Genomic DNA, 20,855 nt, shown 5'->3' with positions numbered 1-20,855 from the left:
CCACCAGCCAGTACAGAAAGTGGGGGTGCAGACTTTCCTGAAGACCAAAATGTTAAGAACTGCTTGGCGGCATTTTGCAGAGGGCCAAGACTGTGTGGTCAGGGGTGCTGGGTGATGAAGTTAGCAGATGCGGGGTATGGAGGATATAAAGGGTTCTGATCTCTAGCCACAGGCTGGTGGGAGCTGTGGACCTTCGGGTTCTGTTCCATCCACTCGTCCAACACATGGGTCTCTACCAATGAAACCCACTGTGCACAGATACTTCCTTAGGCCACAGAGAGGCCAAAATGCTACTTACCAGACTGCTTGTATTTCTGGATTTTTGTCTTCAGGTCTATTCTGTGGATGTTCCTTAGGCATTTTTCTAATAAATCCAAGTGATCTGGAGCAACCAGGTTTAGCTTCTCCAATTCAATCACAAGATCTAAGAAACTCTAAGAGAACCACCAACAAGAAACAAATGTCAGTAGGGCTGACTATTAGGCCTCATATGCAAACCTCAGGTTGTGTAATTTATTAGAGCAAGAAAATGTGACCAGAGGAGCCCTTTCAGTGACCTTCAGTGATCCTAAACCAGACCTCTCTGTTTTATAGTCCCTCCAAAGCCATGAGCAAATTACACTCCTGGAATTTACTCAGAAAAGAGGTAAGTCTTTGGGGGGCCAGCCTGTACCTAGGTTGGGGATAGATACATGGGCCATTTGTGTCATGAAGGATTGAGAGAGCAGGCCTGAAAATAAAATCCTCCCAAGTTCAGTCTCTTCCCAAAAGCCAGGCTGGTGTTATACTGAAAAACTCTGAGGGCTTTACTGAAAAAAGGAAGTGAGAAGGTAGCTGGGGAAACGTTTTTACTAGAAAAATTCTAATGATACAGTTTTGAAGTCCCTAAAATATTTTAATCAATGCTGGAAATTCCAACTTACTCTGACACAGCAGACATGAGGTGGCGAAATTACAGGGTTAGGGTATTTTGCTACTCATTCACCCTGGACCATAGGGATTGTGAAAGAAATATTTCAGAAATAGGCACTGCTTTTGGTGTTATTTCCTTTCTGTTTAACATTTGGTTACTAATGTGCTATCTTTATTTTTAAATTAATAATGCTAATTAAATCTACATAAATGATTGGGAAATAAGTTGATTAGGGGACACCATAAAAGGAGTTGTATCTTTTCATCTTCCTTCCGATTTTGCATTTGATGGTGGGGGCATACAGTCACCCTATATTTCCAAATTTCAGAAATGAAACAACAATCATTAAGGAACATGAGGAAATTCTTAAGCAATGATTTACCAGAGTCCTCAGAAGCAGGTCCTTGGTGGACATACTGTCACATACTAGAGACCCGAGCTTTCCCTGGCCTGTCCATAGGTCAGAGGTACCATATAAGGCCAGCTGGAATTTATATACTTTTCCAGCAATCACAGCATCCCTAAGATCTTCACCCCTACCTCATTTCAACCCCAAATCTGTACTTTTGCCATTCCCTGGGTACATCAGTCTCAAGGACCTACCCCTGCCCAGCTACCCTGCAACCTAATGACTCCACACAGACCCTGAGCTCGCTGAGGAGAAATAGATGACAGTCAGAGAGCAAGATGGGAGTGGACCAGCATTTCCTCCTGTTTCTACTCAGCATGAGCAGAAGGGACTCCCTAACCCTCCCAGATGATCTGTCAAACCAGGGAGAGAAGCTGATGTATAAGCCAGGCCTATGAATTTTACACAAATAAAGGATAAAATACAAAGATGAAAGAAACACCCAGGACCACACCAGCCGATATCACTCTATTGCCTCTCAATATATGAACCAATTTTCTTCCTATCAATGTTACTATGAAAAATAAAACCCATACTCTTCTCCCTTCCCACCTTCACCCCCGACTTGGTCCTCCCTGCTTAAGTACCTGTTTCCCTCTCTTCACACCATAGAGAGCACCCCTCCAACTTCCAATAGGCTCTTGGGAACATGAATGAAGAAAAAGAAAGAAAACTCACCTTATCCTTGGCTATCTTGCCTCGGCCCATATAATCTCTCATGAGGAATATTAATGAGGACACATCAGATTTATCCAAACCCTCACCAATTTCCATCAACAGCACCCTGTAAACCAGATAAGTTTCTTTAGTAAATTCAGAGATCAGTCCTACTGAGAACACCAAGAGCTTAGGCCTCCTCTATGCCAATAATTGGTTAAAAGATTAATTCTTGCCCCCATTTGAATGCGCCCCCAAGAAAACAGAAAGCTTAGATCACCCCAGGAGGAGATCTTAAGGGAAGTCAAAAACCAAATTTATCCTTTCCCCAGTTTTCAATAGGAGATGGTACCTCTTTTTACAACTGCTATGAAAAGAAAAAGAGAATAAAAACTTCCCCAAAGAATCCCCTAGCTCCCCCAGAAGTAATAATGAAATAAATGAAGAACCTAAATGACTAAGACGAAAGATGTAAATAGAATTCAAAGTGATCTTGTCTTCTCTGTTTAACAAACCCCCAGTGATACTGATGCTGCTAATCCAGGGACAATACTTTGAGTCACAAGATTGTGAAGCAAAGTAACACCTGGGCTATTGGCCCGCGTCCGAACTCAAAGGTTAAAAGGCATCTAGATCCTGGGGATTGTGACTGTAAATATCTCTGTCTAGAAAGCCCCTTCTGACTTAGCCACCTCTGTTCCATGGAGTTCCATGGAGTTCCATGGAGTTACCACCATGCTTTATCAGGGCTCCCAGGGACACCTCATGATTGTCATCATTACCTTGACGTTGCCGTCGTTACTTAGAAGCCTGTTTTCCCAATTAGACTCTAATATTCTTGAGGATGGAAGAGCCTTCATTCGTTTTGATTTAGTGCTTACCAAACGCCTCGCATAAGTCAACCCACAATAAAGCCCACTCAACAGAAGAATAAATGAATCTAGCACTCCCGGGCCTCTCTACTCAGAGGCCCAAAGGAACCACCTCCATTCACCACAGCAAGGAAACAAGAGATGGAGAGAGTCCCCTGACTTAGTCACAAAAACCCAGTCAGTGCCTGCCGAAAAGTTTTAAGAAGATTATGACATCATGATGGTTGGAGAGGCGGAAGATGATCAAGGATAACAGCAACAATAATAAGCCCTTATATTTGTAGAGTGCCGCCCAGTTTTATACAGTACTTCACATAATTTAAAATAATAGTAATTTTTAAAAAGTACTTCACATACTAAATTATCACAATCGAGCCTCACAAACACACTTGTGAAATCAGATATTATTATTTTTAGCTTCTGAAGTAGAAAAACGAAGGCCCGACTGATGTCAGTGGCTGGCTCAGCCTACGTGGCTTGTAACTGACAGTTCTGAGGCTTCAAACAGGACTTTAGACCTCAAATCTCATATACGTTCCAAGGGCCACACTGCTTGCAACTCTCTTTAATATAGTTTTAAATCATGTATGTCCCCTCCAAATGTGTATTATCAATATAACTAAAGGCTGGTGGTCTGGAGAAAAAGGAATCACTGATTTAAGGTTACAAATTATCTTTCTTTCCCCAGAAACGCAGCCTTTCGGCTGGTTTCTGTGCTCCTCTGAACCTCCAAGAGAATATTATGTGAACGGGAGGAACAACTCAAAGGCTGTCTGAACTAGAGGGGACTCCAGTGGCCGTTCCTCTCCTGAACCGAAGCGGGTCTAGAGATGGTTAATTGAAGAAATGTTCAATCTGGGCTCCCCAGAGCCTCCGGGAGCAGGGACCTCACAGAAAGCAAGCCCACCCCACTAATTTCCTCAGCAGGGGAAAGACCGGAGGGGGTTCAGGAAGGATCACAGAGCTCTACAAAGGTCAGGAAGATTGCTGTCAGGCTTGTTATTTCCTTTCTCAGTAACCGGAAATTACCAGGCTCTGACATCACAGGCTAGCAAAGAACACAGCAGATCTCACACTCAGAGAGGCCTGCAAGAGTATTAGCTCTTAGTCACTCCTCTCTCTCTCATTCTACCCATCAGGCAAACACATACCATCCAACCCTTCCACTTTCATTCTGATCTTCTACCCAATTACTTTAAGCAGACGTGTCCTAAGAATTCAGAGTTCAGAGGAATGAAGTAACATCGATGTGGCAAGAGGATCAGTGGGTAGAGAAAGTAATGAGGCTGCTTTTCTTACTGTCCTCATTTCTGTGATTCTGAAGTCTAGACCTCCTCCCTCCCTCCCACCAGTCCAGCCTCAGGAGGGGCTGATGAATTACCTATAGTCCGAAATAAGATGTGGGTGCCTGTGCAGGAGGGCCTCCGCTGTCGGTCTGTCCATCTTCAAGACCCTCTTGAGCAAGTCAAACCGCCTTACTCTGTAGAGCAGCTCAGCCAAGCTCACAGAAGACAGCTTTCCTCTCTCTCTTAAAACATCCAGAAGGTCCCTGACATTAAGTGGAACCACATCTGCAGCAACGTCTCGGCACAGAAAAAGCAGCAGCTCCTTCTCATCTTCATCAAGTGCTTCTTCCACCTGATGGATGACCTCAGCAGACATCCTGTACAGTGTCATTCCAAGGAACAGCAGTAAGAAAAGTCTAGTCCAGTCAACAGAAGGCCATGAAGCTACCGATTGCATTTCTGATGGTTTTCTTCATTTCTTTCAGAATCCTTTCCAATGGAGGAGTTCTGTGGTTAAAAGGGAATTTTTTTTAATCCTTCTATCATAGTAACTTTTGCCTAAAACTCTAGGTATAGGCTCTTCCTTTCTTGATGGTCTCTCTAAACTAGCAGATTAAATTCATATTGTTAAGTCTACAGAAAGCGATCCTCTCAGTAGACAAAGAGACTGACCCCAAATTCAAGACTGACAAAGAAGATAACCTACATTTTAAAGGAAATGAGACCAGAGACAAATTATTTCCCAAAAACCCCATGTGCTTTATCAGAACTTATCAGAATGTAAAGTGTGGTAAGGGGGAAATCACTGCTAAGGAATTAATGATGAAGTGGCAGATGACTGACCTTGGTGGGGGCAGAGGAAAAGCCCAATGACTAAGCTGCTTTCTGGATGAGAGAAATTGAGGTCACAGGGGTTAACTCCTTTTCGGTGACCTCCCGGTAGGCTTGAACAAATACAAATCTTAGCAAAGGGGACCCTCTGCAAGGTGTCAAAAATGATGGGAGAAAACAGGTTTCTGTCCCTACCCCATCCCTTTTTTCCAGTTGTTCTACTTTGAAACCCTTCTTTCACACCTGCTGCCATCCTCCCAAAACCCAGGCCCTTTACACAGAATCATCATGAATGCTCATAGGACCTGCTGCCACCATGGCTGAACTTAGGCCTTGTCAAGTTTTGATCACCTCTTTGGACCTTGAGTCCCTTGGAAGAGTCAGAAGTCTGCACTCACAACACACTGCTGGACAGCAATTATCACTAGAGTTCCTGATGGTATCAGTGGAAGGAAGGAGGTTGAGCAGATCTACAGAAAGATCTGGGAATTGGTGGGGAGTTCATGCCATGGGTCTATTCTTAACTTCTTGCATTGGAACTCAACCTATTTTCTTTCAAAATTTAAGTTGCAAATGGGGGTCACTGTCTACTCTAAAGTTTCATAGCTATATTTTATGTTAAATAAGCTCTTATGTTCTAGGAGAGTACCCTATCTGTTTCTATCAGACAGCATTTCAGGTTAAAAGCTAATCTTAGCAAAAGGTAACTGGAAAACAACCTAACTGTAAGTTGCTAACTGTTGCTACGTATTTGTGTACAAGCATATTTATGTATTTATATATCAGGATTTACTCAAAGGAACACTGAATCTATTTTATATATTTATATACAATCTCAGTTCACAAAAGATGAGGCATCTTACAATAAAAACATGTAAGTAGAAAAAAATTAATATGAGAACAAGGGGGAAAAGTATTAGGTAGAAAGTCAAAATGAGATGGAGGGATAAAGAATACAATGCAAATATGCAGGCCAGAAAGACCTAAACAGATTTTAGTAGACCTTGAATTTGTCCCGAGCTTCCTGGCAGTCAAAGCAGAAAGGGAAAAAGGGGATGTTAAACAGCTCTTGCTGTCAAAAATAAGAAAAATTGGGCTTCCCTGGTGGCGCAGTGGTTGAGAGTCCACCTGTCGAGATAGGGGACACGGGTTCCTGCCCCGGTCTGGGAGAATCCCACATGCCGTGGAGGGCCTGTGAGCCATGGCCGCTGAGCCTGCGCGTCCGGAGCCTGTGCTCCGCAATGGGAGAGGCCCGCGTACGGCAAAAAAAAAAAAAAAAAAAAAAAAGGAGAAGAAAAAGAAAAATTCAAAGATTCTTAGAGGAAGCATAATTTCCCTAGAGTCCCAGAGTTCCCCATCAATGAAAATATTAGTGAGTACTTTAGTGTCTGAAATTAACAAAATTACATTTATTTTAAATTTTGGTTTTAAAAAATTTTAAATATTTGACTTTAAAATAAATCCATTCATTCATACCTTTCATACTGGCCTTCCCCCCAATAGTCTAAATGGGTGAGTTCTTAATAAAAACAGACATTTTAGTTAATGTAGACTTGTTAAAAAGTATTGGCGTGTCTATGCCAATCCCATGCTCATTCATCCAAGCCTCACTTAAACACGGCCATTCTAAATAACTGGAGAAATGAAACTTAATAAATGATTGTTTACTGAAAGTAGAAAAACTGGTACTCAGACTACTTTATGATTATGTTTTTAATCTGAAAGCTCAATACTAATTTTATGTGTTCCGCAGAGCCAAAATCTGTACTCCACTCACAGGCTAACAGGACTTTAACCTAACCACTAGTTTCCATAAAAGAAGGTCAAGTTCTTTTTCTATTCACTAAAAGTCACAATTTTGTTAGTTGCTGTTATTATAAATTAACCTGTAAAATATTTATACACACTAGAAAGTATAAAATAAGTAAACACAGGAAGAAATAAGACATTATCTACATTCATCAAACATACCTGAAATAGAACCAGAGCTACTAGAAATGAAATGTTCAATTCCCTCTTTTTAAAAACAGTAACAAACTTCTGTAATTCATAATTATCAGTTATATAATCATGCCATCAAGAGTTAACAAAATTAGATAATGTTTTAAAAAATATTATCGGGCTTCCCTGGTGGCTCAGTGGTTGAGAGTCCGCCTGCCGATGCATGGGACACGGGTTCGTGCCCCGGTCCGGGAAGATCCCACATGCCGCAGAGTGGCTGGGAGAGGCCACAACAGTGAGAGCCAAATATATCATCTGCTCAGTTCATTTCCTCCAGCCATTACACCCAAGGCTGCCTTCTGCCAGTCACGCACCATCAGCAAGAGAACAGGCATGCTGTCTTCCCTCTGTACTAACAAAGGTATAGTTTGGCAGTAAAATCCAAATTACTCGGTGGTAGCATCTGGCATAGTCAAAGAAAATATCAAAAGGAAAACTACAGATCCTGTGCTGACCCAGGCCAACCAGATGCAGCAAAATACCAGTGCTTATATGTTGGGGTGGTGTTGGGGACAGTTAATTGGGACTAGAGGTGATAGGCACTTGAGAGAGGGGAGCATGAAAGGAAGAAGTAGAGTTACAGTCCAAATAATCACTACTTTGTTGGGGTTTCTTTTAAGCCCAAACCAAGAAATTAACATAAAAATTACTCTCAGACTAAGGAAGCCCATAGGGTCTTTTTTTTTTTTTGAATACAAAATTTTTTTTGAGGTGCTTTTAACAATTCAGACACCATAAATAGCAAAAAATAAATATTGCAAAAACAATACAAAAAGATTTAAAATATATAATTTACATATAACCATCATGTAAGTATATGTCTTCGTTACATACATTTTATTCATAATTTTGTTTATAGCTTTATTTTATTATCTGTTATGGTTCCAGTAATATAAGTTATATCCTTTATAAAAGCCTTGCAATATTTTTACTAGAAGTCAAGCCCATAAGGTCTTGAGAGGCAAACTCCAAACCACCCTATAAGGTCAACTTCCCAACCCAGGGGATATGAAACATCTATTCTGCTGGAGGTGAGCTCATGATTAAAAATCACCATGCATAAACATAAAAATCACCACGACAGCAGACAAAACAAAACTCACATCCTAGGAACCTACACCTGAAAGAGTTTAAAATAAGCATCTTAAAAGTTTCAAGGGACTTCCCTGGTGGCACAGTGGTTAAGAATACGCCTGCCAATACAGGGGACACGGGTTCAATCCCTGGTCCGGGAAGATCCCACATGCCGCGGAGCAACTGAGCCCATGCGCCACAACAACTGAGCCTGCGCTCTAGAGCCTGTGAGCCACAACTACTGAGCCCATGTGCCACAACTACTGAAGCCCACACACCTAGAGCCCATGCTCCCAACAAGAGAAATCACCACAATGAGAAGCCCGTGCACCACAACGAAGAGTAGCCCCCGCTTGCCGCAGCTAGAGAAAGCCCACGCGCAGCAACAAAGACCCAGTGCCGCCAAAAAAAATAAATTAAAACAAATTTCAAGAAGATAAGGGCAATTTCTGAAATGTGACAGGCCAAATCAATGGTTCTTAATCAGGGGCAATTTTGCCCCTCAGGGGACATTTGACAATTTTTGGTTAAATTTGAGATATTTTTGGTCATCATAACCAGGTGGTGCTACTGGCATCTAGAGAATAGAAGCTAGGGATGCTGCTGAACATTACACAATGCATATTCCCCTCAACAAAGAATTATCCAACCCTAAATGGCAATAGTGCCAAAATTGAGAAACGCTGCATGAGACAATCTGAAAAAGAAAAACGCCTATAATACACACTGAAATGCTAAATAAAACATAAAAAACATTTGCTCAAATATATAGTTGAGCATTTAAGAAAGTAAGTAAACTTGTAGGAGGGCAAAAAGAAAAAACAACTCAAAACCACAGTGCTGGTTCTTTAAGATTTGCCATATACAATAGCATTAAAACATGTAGGAATTATTCTAACAAAGATATGCAAGACATTAACAGGAAAAAAACTATAAAATATTATTGGAAAGACATTAATAAAGATCTAGATAAATGGAGAGCTTTACCTTGCTCATGAATAGGGAGATTCAATATAATAAAGACATGAGTTCTCTAAAAACGATGCTCTATGGATTAAAAGCAAGGGACTTATGAGGCAGCAATCTATACACAGTTCAATAGTAATTACGAGAAAAAGAGAAAAGTCCACTGCAAATATTATACTTAATGGTGACATGTTAGAAGCATTCCTTTAAAAATGAGGCTCAAGACAAGTATATGTATGATCATCCCTTCTATTCAACATTGTACTAGAGGACAGAGCTTAGCACTAAAATAAGAAAAGAAGGTTAGTTAGAGTATAAGCATCGGAACCAAAGAAGCAACTATCATTCTTCACATGCAATAAGATTTTCTACTTGGATAGGAAACCCAAGTATACCAACAGACAAAATGTTAGAATTCATAAGAGGTTAAGGTTTTGAGATATATGATTAATAAATAAAAGTCAATTACATCTCTGTACATTAGCAAAAAACAGGAAGAAAATGTATATTTCAAAGAAAAAATGATACTATTTACAACAGCAACAAAACCTGTAAGGTATACAGAATAAATCTAACAAAAGATATGTGAGACATTAAAGAAGAAATTATAAAACTTTATTGAAGACTTCAGTTAAGACAGATAATTGAAGAAATGTACAATAATCATGGACAGAAGACTCAGTATCATCAAGATATCAATTCTCAAATGAATTTATAAATTTAAGCCCAATCAAAAATCCAAATCCAAAAACTTTTGCCATGGACTGTGGCAAGCTAATTTTGAACTGATATGAAGGAGAAAGGTCAAGAATAACCAGTATAAGCTTTAAGAACAACCAGTTGGAGGAAGTTGCCTTAGCAGATATCAAGATTTAATACAAATGTATAGTAATATGACAAGGAATAGATAATAAAACAACTAATACACAGATGAGAGCTCAGGAATTAATCCACACACAGATGTCTAGGGTGGTCCTGTAAATCAACAGGGAAAGGACATTAATGTCCAGAAATAGTGCTGAGACAACTGGGTATCCATACATATAGAGAGGATAAACTGGGATCCTTTCCTCACACCATTTACAAGTCAGTTCCACATGTACTAAAGTCCTGGACATAAAATTTCTAGAAGAGATTCTTCAAGAATATTATTATAACCTACAATTACAAAAATGAATTTGTAAGACATAAAAAGCATACATCCTTTTAAAAATGAAAAAAAGATAAAGAGCAGACTCAGAAGACAAACGCATCATATTTAATTAACAAAGAACTAGTATCCACAATGTAGAAAGCATTTCTGCAAATCAATAAGCGTAAGACAAGCAACTCAAGGGAAGAATAGGCAATAGGCAGTTCCCAGAAAAAAAGAAAGCTCCAAACAGCCATAAACCATATGAAAAGATATTCAAACCAAAACAGTATTCAGAGAAATGCAAATTTAAACTACAGTGAGATATTATTTCACATTGGCCAAATGCTATTATCTGTTACCAAATGTCAGAGAAAATACAGTGAAATATGAAACCTTTTACATTGCTGGAGGAATTATAAACTGCCATAGCCACTTTGAAGAATAATTTGGCAATACCTGGTAAAGATGAAAGCACTCATTACTCCATGACATGAAAATTTGATTCCTAAGTGAATATCCTTTTAAAACTCTTAGACAGATATACCAAGACATGTACATAATGTTCCAAGCAGCAATAGATGGTATAGCAAAATAATGGAAACCACTTTAAAGTCTACCAAGAAGAGACTGAATAAAATGTCACAGTCCTTTGATGAAACACTATACAGCCCTGAAAATGAAAAACCATGAATGAATCTCACAAACAAACAAAAAACCAAACAACAAAACAAATATTTTTGCTAAGGCAAAAAGTTGCTAAAGCATGCATACCATATAATTAATTTACATTAAGGTCCTAAATGTTAATAATAACACCATATATTGTTTAGGGATATGTGTGTGTGTTTGTGTGTGTGTATACTGAAAACATTAAAAGGGATTAACAGAATGTGACTAGATAAAAATACAAAGGGGAAATGACTGAATTTGTAACATTTTACTTCATAAACTCGGCAACAGGTATATAGATAGTAAAATAAATATACCTCTGACCACATTTTCTGACCACAGTACAATAAAATTAGAAAACGATAACTAGCCAAAAGGAAACCCTGTAAGTTTTTGACCTGAAAAAGGCATTTCTCTCTCTCTCTTCTGCACTCAGCATTTACAGTCCAGTTAACAAGTACTACATAAAAAAAAAACAACTGGAGTATGCCATATAGAAACTATCTCACAGCATTCAAAATGCTTTTAGAGCTTTTTTGATGTATATATAGACAATCCTTAGAACAAGAAAGCCTAGAGGCATCCCAAAGTTATCATCAAAAAGAACAAGTCAGATTTTACTTAACATGGTTCAAAAGATACGGTAGAAGGAGTGGGGAGGGGGATGGCAGGTAGAATAAGTTCTTTAGAGTTTGGTGAAAGGATAGTGCCCACCACTTACCAGCCTCATTCTACCTGAACTTCCTAGTTCAACACCACACACCTCCTCTGAAGTCAAGGGCTTCACCTCACTCAGGGACAAAGGAGCTGTCCAAGCCCAATTCTTTCTCTTTCCTGCTTTCAAACACCCAGTCCTCCAGATTGATCACTATTTCTGTTAGTGTCCTTTCACTCCCACTGTCTTCCCTAAATGGGGGAAACCAGCAGCTGTACGTGTTTAGAATGTTTAAGGAATTCCCCTGTTCTTGTACCCCCTCACTGGCAAATTGTAATTAATGACTGTCTCTCCTTTTCCACCCCCACAGAATTTCCACAATGGTACAAACTGTCCCCCACCTTCACAGCCAGAGCAGTTCCAGTTTCATTTCTCTAGCAGTTGCCAGCGATCACTGAAAACACCAAACAAAGCAGATGTAAGTCACCAGGGTTCATTTCCACTGGCTAATGGAAAGGGTGTCAGGTGCTAGAAGCAGAAACCACTTCAGTTATTTTGAGTAGAAATACATTGAAATAGGCGCTTACAAAACTGCTGTAAGGGCTGGAGAAATGGGCCCTTGAGTGAGCTTCTGAGAAAGACTCCCAGGGCTCCCAGAAAGATCTTGTCTCAGCCAAGGCAGCGAGGAAGCAGGAGGCCATCACTGGTAGCACAGAGCTCAAGAACACCTCGGGCAGTGACCCCGAGATCAGAGGGCCAACTGCCACCCCATCTGCCTCCACTCCTCCAAAGCGGGTGACTGGACTTCATAATGCTGCTGCCCAAATCCCCACGTCACCACCACCATGCTTGCCAGCAGAGAATTGAACAAAAGCAGCCAGCTATTGGCCTCTACCCCACTTGTTTACAAATCTTGCCCAAATGCACCTTAATTCACATCCTGGTTGTAAAGGAGTCTGGGAAAGGCAGTTTGTAGTTTGCTACCCTCTAGACGGAAGTGGGAGTGGGTCCTGGGCACCAACTGACCTTAGCCACCAGAGAAGGATATTCCACGAGAATATTTTTATCCTCTTTGTGGTTAGATCCTCTGCACAGACCCCAGTGCCTGACTCCTAGTAAGCACTCAATGAGTATTTGAATGAACGAATAAATGGAGTTCTGTAAGTCGCTACCAGGTGACGGCCTCACTTCCTTTGCTCCCCAGATGGGACCTAGAGCATGTGCTACAAACCCTCTTCTGGCCAGCACCTCAATTCTTTTTTGCCCTTTTGCCGCCTGACTGCCAGCTCTGCAACACCTTGGTGTGCCAGAACTTTCCAGTTTGAGCATTGAAAGTCCCATGTTCCAGGAAACTCCTCAGTCCCGGGCAAACTGGGATGATCACCTCCACATCCCATCCTCAGATGGTGAGCCTCCACCACTCATACATCTAGAGGAGAAGTCGTGCTGAACAGAGGGGAAAGATCACCCCACAAGCTTGTAGTCTTCAACCTCAGCTGGCCCCTTACTGCTGCTCGGCATGCTATTCCAGGACTGCGGTCAGCTCCTTTCAACACCCTCTCACAGCTTTCTTCCATCCTAACACCACGCACTGGGGCCACTTTTCATCGATGAGCTTGCCACTAATCAAGAGTGAGCTCCGGGGGATTCCCTGGTGGCACAGTGGTTGAGAGTCCGCCTGCCGATGCAGAGGACGCGGGTTCGTGCCCCGGTCCGGGAAGATCCTACATGCCGCAGAGTGACTGGGCCCGTGAGCCAGGGCCACTGAGCCTGCACGTTCGGAGCCTGTGCTCCGCGGCGGGAGAGGCCACAACAGTGAGAGGCCCGCATACCGAAGGAAAAAAAAAAAAAGAGTGAGCTCCAGCTGTCCCTCGTCCTCCAGGGCCATCCACTTCCCCTGTGCCCTCCTGTCTCCATAAGCCCCTGCGCTTACCCTTTCATCAACCTCTCTCCACCTTCAGGGACTCCTCCCCTCAGCTTGTAAACATGTTCAGTCTCTTCCATCTTAAAAATAAAGAAAACAAGAAACCCCCTCAGCCTAAGATCCCCGAGACCAACCAGCCTTTCACTCTCTTTCTTTCATGTTAAGCTAGGATTTCAGAAAGGCAGACTGTAATGTGTACTTCAGCTCCTTCAACTTCTCAGTTCCCTCCTCAATATGGCTCCACCTGCATCCTCTCTGCCCCACATGCTTTACACAACGACACTCAGTGCCATATTGGAAAATGAGGCAAAGGAAGAATCAGTAATGCGGATACTGTCTTTATTTAAAATGTTGATATTTTGTTCATCATAGGTCTTTTGCATTCATGTCAATTTTTTCAAAATTTTGCATTAAAATATTATTTATCTTGATTTTCCCACCCCCTTAAATGTCGTGCCTGAGGTGAGTGCCTAACTCTCCTCACCAGTGTCCTCACCTGACAGTGTTCTTCTAGAGGCCTTGGTGACCTCCTAGTGGCCATCCAAGGTCACATGGAAGTCTTCTTTTACCCAAGCATTCTGACCTGTTCCTTGAAACTCTTCTCTCTTAGCTGATCTCATACCACTATATTCTACACGGTTCCCCTCTAACCTTCCCTGACTCCTCAGCACCCTTTCTGCACCTGCTTCTTTTTTTTTTTTTAATAAATTTACCTATTTATTTATTTTTGGCTGTGTTGTGTCTTTGTTGCTGTACGCGGGCTTTCTCTAGTTGTGGTGAGCAGGGGCTACTCTTTGTTGCAGTGTGCGGGCTTCTCATTGCTGTGGCTTCTCTTGTTGCGGAGCACAGGCTCTAGGCACGCAGGCTTCAGTAGTTGTGGCTCGCGGGCTCTAGAGCGCAGGCTCAGTAGTTGTGGCTCACGAGCTTAGTTGCTCCGCAGCATGTGGGATCTTCCCAGACCAGGGCTCAAACCCATGTCCCCTGCATTGGCAGGCAGATTCTCAACCACTGCGCCACCCAGGAAGCCCCTGCACTTGCTTCTTAAATGAGGGTGTGCCCTAGCATCCATCTCTCACCCTGGTCTTTCTGTTCCCTCTGCGTATGGCCTCACCCTCTCCAAACAGATCTTATCAGAATGAACTTCCTGAAGCTCTTGCTTGAACCAAATCACTTTCCTAAATTCAGACCTTTCAGTGATTCCTCATCTCCCATTGCAGGTTCCGATTTTCTTTGTATTCAAGGCCCCTCTTGGTCTAGCATCTGTATTCATCTCTCATTAACACACACCTTGCGCTTTCGGATTCAAACAAACCTCAGCGAGGAGTTCTTTCCCGCGCCTCTGCATATTTGCCTGGATTACTCGCTTCCACTTACCTGCCTGGCAAAACCGTACTCGGTTTGCAGGGCCAGCTGAAGTGTCCCCTAAGTGTAAAGCTTTCCTGGGAAGAACTCATCCAGACTTGGTTAGTAGCTTCTTTGTTCCACCACCATATTGTGTACCTAGCTCCGTGGCACCCAGCATAGCTCCAATAGGTGACACTAAAATGTGGTTAAATCAGGCTTTTCAGCCTTTCTCACAGAATGTCAACTTTGCCTCCAACCATCTGGTATTGAAAACACATAACATTCCCAGTAGATAGCTGCCAGCATGACTGGCTCCCATCATACTTAAACCTATCCAAGGACAGACATACTAAATATTCCATTCTTTGTACTGCTCTGGTCATGGCATGCCTGAAAGCAAGGTCATGTTCACTGAGCCACAGCCTGCAAGCAAATGTAATTTCCCAGCAGCGTTACAAAACTGAGCCGCAGTGGGGAGAAGCCTGCCTTGCCAGCTGCAGAAAGCAGCATGCAAACCTGGAACGTTCAGGTGTCTGGAAATCCCCACTGAGATATGAAGTTGACGGTCCTGAGGGAGTCACCCAGAAGTTTCTAAAAAGATCAAGGAGAAGGGGTTACATGATCCTGGGCAAAAAGAATGTGACCACCTCATAGGAGTTCAGTGCATCCCTGAACATAACAGGACCCACCTTCCCCCTCCTCCATCCGTGTACGGAACCTGTGGGTGTGGGCTCTGTGTGTAGCAATTTGAGCAGCTAAAATAATGAACCCACCTTTACTACATCTGTGGGCATTTTAACCCTAAGACAGTGTACAAAGTGCCACTTTGTGCCCTTTTCCCCCAATATTTAAAATGAGGTATTTAGTAATAGATCATCACGTGGGTTCTGATTTCTGCAATGCTGCAGAAACATAGTCTAGAAGACCAGGTACTGAGGCTGAAGCATAAACACATTCCAATTTGAGATTTAATGTGTAGTTTTTAATTTAATATTTTTCTGTTTTTTAAATTTAATATTTAATAATTTTAATGCACACTTTTAGCTACTGATACATAATGTATCAACAGCTAAAAGTATGCATTAAAAAATTATTTGGCTTCCCAAGCACTGCATTTCAATTATAGCAAATTGCCCACAAACTATAGATGATCCCAATTATAAAATGGCATAAAGTTCTTTGATGAGGCTCAGCCCCATGACTCTCAGGGAAACTCCCACAAATTTCAACATAACATTACCTCAAATAACTTCCCTGGTTCGTAACAGCTGCATAGGGGCTGCAGAAAATGAAGGAATGAAAGAACCCCAGAAGGAGAAAAGATCAAGATTGAAAGGAGATCATGAATCATCTAGTTGGATACAGAAACACGAGCAGAGTCACTAGAGAAATCCATTTCATGCAGTGGCCCACTCCTCCTGAATCAAAGTTATTTTCACTAAGGCAAACTTCTCATACAGAGCCCAAGCACCTCAGAGTACCTCCCCTCCTGCCCAACCCATAATCTAATTCAAGACACTTATCTCAGTGTTCCCTGGACAGTGTTTTTCTGTCCCAACATCTTTGCTCAAGCACTTGCCTCCAGTTGGAAAGCCCCTTCCCTCTTTTCAGTCTCTGCCTATTGAAATTCTATACCATCTTTCAAGGCATCTCTTCCTAAAGTTGTCTTGATTCCTAAATCAGGTCATCTCCTCCTGCTTCATAGCACTGTTTTTACTTTCTTCTTGAGTACTATCATATATGGTAAGCTCCCACTCATCTGCATTAGGCTGTGGTGGGTGCTGACCACGATCACCAAGCTCACCCTCCTAGGCCTTGAAGAGACTGGTCATCATTACAGAGCTCCAGCAGGCCTGTACTTGTGTAATGCCTACTCATCCTTTCATAATCTACAATGAATATGGAGCTGGTGGTGGAGTAAGAACCGTACTTGGAACCTGATTGTTAGATCCAGGAGACAAAGTTCGTGAAAGGAAGTTTTTGCACTTCTATGGGGGTAACAATGCTGTTATTTAAGAGCTGGGTGACGCACCATGCAGGGCTTCCTGGGAGCAGACAGGACCTCATCATGAACAGACAGAATACAATGTCTCCAGCCAAGCTCACCAGACATCCCCTGGCCTTTTAGCAAAAGGTACATCTCCCCAGTACATATGGCTAAAAATTTATCCTTTGCACTTATCACAAGTTCTAAAACTCTAAGATTTATGGGTGAGAGTTTTCATTTTGCCAAACCTCCAGGCCAGTCCTCTGTGTGTAGTATGGACCCAAAAGTGCCTAAAATTTAAAGTAGTTTTTCCTCAAGTAGGACAGTCCTCTGACATCCCCATGATTACTGATAGCATCATACAAAATAAGAAAAATAAAAGAGAGCAAACTACATATTTTAAAAAAATACTTAGACTGTATTTAAGTGCATAAATGTCTGGAAAAGACAATAAACTGCAACTTTTGGTTATCTTAGGGAATGGACCCCTGCAGGCTTTCTCTATTTACTTTGCATGTATTTTAACCCAGATAATTATAATACAATTTGACTGAAAATTTTTTAAGAGAAAAAATATTACAATACAGAGTGTTAAATGCAATCCTATGGTAAGTGCAAAGATAGCCCCTGAGTATAGGAAAGTATAGAGGAAGGGAATCCTTACTTCCTCTACGGAGGGTTGTGAAGTCTTTCTTGAGGAGGTGGCAGTAGCCGAATATGAAGGAGAAATAGGTCATTTCAATCATAGTGTTTCTTACATAACTGATTTACTCTGTAACCTGTTACCACGTCCCCAACCTGGCCCAACCGGCCTCCTCCCGTTCTAGATTGTTGATTCTAGACCCTTTTCTAGGCTGCCTTGAATCCAAGTTAACTTTGCAGGTAATTTTGCTGGGTCTCCCCAGTCACTCCGTGAATTTTTCTCTGTGGGGAAAAAAAAACAAGCTCAGATCCATCTCTATGTTCCCACCACCCAGAACTCTGCCTGGCCTTGAAGAGTGCAATATATATTTATACTGAATTATACTGAATTAAAGGAAAGGAGGCATTTCAGTCCATAAACACGAGTTTAATTAGCCTTTGGAGTCCTGTAAGGAAGAAAAAACCAAAAAGAATTCATTCCTGAGACTGTAAAAAGCGAAAGACACTCCTGGCGACTTGGAGTGCTGTGGGTGAGTCCCAAGGAGGCTCAAGGAAGGGCTGAAAGCGGGAGACTCAAGCCTTTTTTGCCGGGATCAGGGGACAGTGCCCCGACGCCCCCAGAGCTGAGGGCGACGCCAGCAGGGGGCGCAGGTCGGGATAAAGGGTTCTCCGTCCATTCACCCCCGGGCAGCCGCCTGCTCTTCCCAATGGCTTCCGCCAGGAACCTCGCCCACCCTTGCCGGACACGATCGTACTTATGTATTATTTGTGTGAAAAGTATTATAAACCTATTACATTACAGTACTATATACCCAATTGTGTTAGTTGGGTACCTAGGCTAATGCTGGACTTAACGAACGTGCTCCGGTTTGTATGTGGGGGACTTACTTGTACTGCAGACAGGACCAGGAACTGGAGGAGAGCATCGCAGGCGCCAAGAGGCGGCTTCCAAGCCAGGCATAAAGCCTCTGTGCGCTTCCTCCCAGCAGCCCGCCAGGAACGCACAGCCCAAACAAAACTTCCTGCTCCAGAACCCTCCGCCCCTACACCTTAAAAACTCCACAGGAACACACGGGTGTCCCTCCAGAAAGTAAACTCTCCCTTGTGTGGGCAAAGAGCCCACCTGGCATTGCGGGGAATTACTTGCGTCAGGTCAGGAACCAGCGGGCGTGGCCGCTGCGCTCTGCCACCCCACTAAGAACCGGGCTGGGACCCGCCTGCCCCCTGGGATCAAACCTACTTCCATTTCAGCTGCCAATCGGCCCTCGGCCACCGCTCAAAAAAAACTGCCGCCGACTACCCTCCCGACACCAGTGGCGCAAGATTCCCAGCGGGCAGGGGGCAAGGGGCACCCAGCCCCTGCGGGCCTGCAGGTGGATTCACCTTCGAGAGCGGGTGCCAGGTAGTAATACTGTTAAATGAAGTGTAAATGTCAGTTACAAACAAATGTAAAACAAGAAGTCGTTAGGAAAAGCCATTTTAATCAGGACGTCCAACCCAGAAGCTGTAAGTAAAATAAGTATTAATATTAAAAATGCAACTTCTGTAGGGCAGACACATTCAAAAGTCCCTTCCAGGGCTTCCCTGGTGGCGTAGTGGTTGAGAGTCCGCCTGCCGATGCAGGGGACACGGGTTCGTGCCCCGATCCGCAAAGATCCCACATGCCGCGAAGCGGCTGGGCCCGTGAGCCATGGCCGCTGAGCCTGCGCGTCCGGAGCCTGTGCTCCGCTCAAAAAAAAAAAAAAAAAAAAAAAAAAAAAAAAAAAGCCCCTTCCAAACCCGAATCTCTCTCTCTCTCTCTTTTTTTTTTTTTAAATTTTGGAGTTGGCCCAAGTTTTTAGCCTCTCCCCATGAAACTTTTAAACGATCATTTAGGGGAACCACCGGAGGGAAATTACCAAAAATTCAGTTTCTCTTATCTGAAATCTTTTATCTGAAGCAGGCCAAGCCTGCCAGAGACCGGTCTGGTCTTAGTTTTAGATTATCATGGTCTGTCGGTGTCCAACAGGTTCCCTACTGGCACTACCTCTCGTTTCGTAAATAAATTTCAAATGTCAACAAATGAAAATATTCGAGAGCTTTAGAGTCCTTGAACTTACTTCCTGTTACCTGAACCAAAAATTTGTTAATTTCAATGGTCTTTGTTCTATTGCATTCCACTGTTAATATTTTAAAAGAATATGCCCTGACCAGACATTCCCCAGACGCTTTGAAGGGAAAAAGGGTGGCAGCGGGAAGAAGAGATTGTAAAAAAATTCTTGCCTCTCCTGTTGCTTCCGCCAAGACACACTACTGCACAAAATGTCCTAGTTCTCAACAACCTTGCCAAAGGAAGACTGCCAGATCTTTTGAGCAGGTCACCCCCGGAATTGAGCAACCCTCAGGATGTTCTTAGACAGGTCCCCGGTGTCCTTAGGCAGGACACCGGGGACCTGCCATAAAGCTCACGGCCCGTTTTCTAGTGCTTCAGTTTGGGGCGAGAGTCACTGGGTCTGGGCGATCCGCCGCTCCGACCGCACCGGAATCCCGGAAGACTCAAGCGCCCCTCCAGAGAATCGAGGCTGGGGCGCTCCGGCCCGCCTGGTGCCCGCGGGGCAAATCGGAGATAAGAGATCGGCGGGACTGAGTCACCTGCCAGAAGTCCCACCCCTCCCCTGGCCCCTGCCAGGCACCCCCTGCCCAGGCCGAGTGCAAGGAAGCGCCAATCCGGGAACGCGAGAGGATACGGGGCCTGGCGTCCGGCGGGGAGCTGGGGAGGGTGAGGAGCTGCGGGGTCCCGCGCGGGCACGTACCGTCCTGCCCGCGGCTAGGCTCTCCTTTGGCTGCGACCCGTCAAGACTTCACTCCTCTGATACCTGAAAATCGCAGGCAAGATGGAGGCAAAGAAACCGAAAGCCTGAAAGCGGATGTGGCTTTGCTGGCCAGTCCCGCATGCGCTCGCCTTGCTCACCCTGGTCTTCTCTCGTATCGTACAAAAGCTTTAACCCTCTAAAAGGTTGATGGTCTGACATTCACTGTGTTAGACCCAGAGACCCCTCCCCACTCACCAGCCCTTTGAGTTGAAACACTGCCGTGCTGTTCAACAACCCGCCTGCCTGCTGTTTCCTGTTTACACCCGCTCTGACTGGGCTTGCTGTGAACTCTGGGTGTTTACCTAAATAGGCAGATCTACTTGTCACTATGGACAGAACAAACTGAACGCAAATTCTTGTGCCCAAGAGCACAGTGAGGCCAAACAAACGGAAACCTTGGAGTTTGGAGCAGAGAAAGGTTTTTGGTGAGGCCATGCAAGAAGAGCAGGTGGTCCATGCCCTAAAAAGCCTGGGGCTCCCCAAAGGGTTTCGGCGAAGCACTTTTAAAAGCCAAGTAGGGGGTGGAGGTGTCACAGGATACGTGATCAGCTCTTGCACAATTCTCTGATTGGCTGATGGTGAGGTAGTGGGGTGGTGTCACAGAGGTGAACATGATCAGTCTTTAGGCTTCAGGAGGC

At 43.4% G+C, this 20,855-nt stretch overlaps 1 protein-coding gene across 7 annotated transcripts in view; it reads right to left on the bottom strand.

Moving 5' to 3' along the window:
- CFLAR (CASP8 and FADD like apoptosis regulator) overlaps positions 1–20,768 on the bottom strand; it is a 53,137-nt gene extending 32,369 nt beyond the window's left edge. For 4 of the 7 annotated variants that reach the window (XM_024757322.1, XM_024757317.1, XM_024757323.1 and 1 more), the window contains exons 1-4: positions 20,158–20,406; positions 4,233–4,644; positions 2,001–2,106; positions 299–434 (exon numbers count right to left, since the gene is read on the bottom strand). In XM_024757322.1, coding sequence (XP_024613090.1) covers positions 299–434; positions 2,001–2,106; positions 4,233–4,594 — 604 coding nt within the window. In that variant the 5' untranslated portion in view covers positions 4,595–4,644; positions 20,158–20,406. The other 3 variants (XM_024757319.1, XM_024757318.1, XM_024757320.1) reach the window with 3 other exon arrangements.
- Positions 20,769–20,855: the final 87 nt, after the last annotated feature.

This window comes from Neophocaena asiaeorientalis, unplaced genomic scaffold (genome assembly GCF_003031525.2).
Source record: "Neophocaena asiaeorientalis asiaeorientalis breed wild unplaced genomic scaffold, Neophocaena_asiaeorientalis_V1.1 scaffold246, whole genome shotgun sequence".
Classification (NCBI taxonomy): Eukaryota; Metazoa; Chordata; class Mammalia; order Artiodactyla; family Phocoenidae; genus Neophocaena; species Neophocaena asiaeorientalis.
Note: the sequence above shows the minus strand (reverse complement) of the source record. Positions and strands in the feature narration are given on the sequence as shown.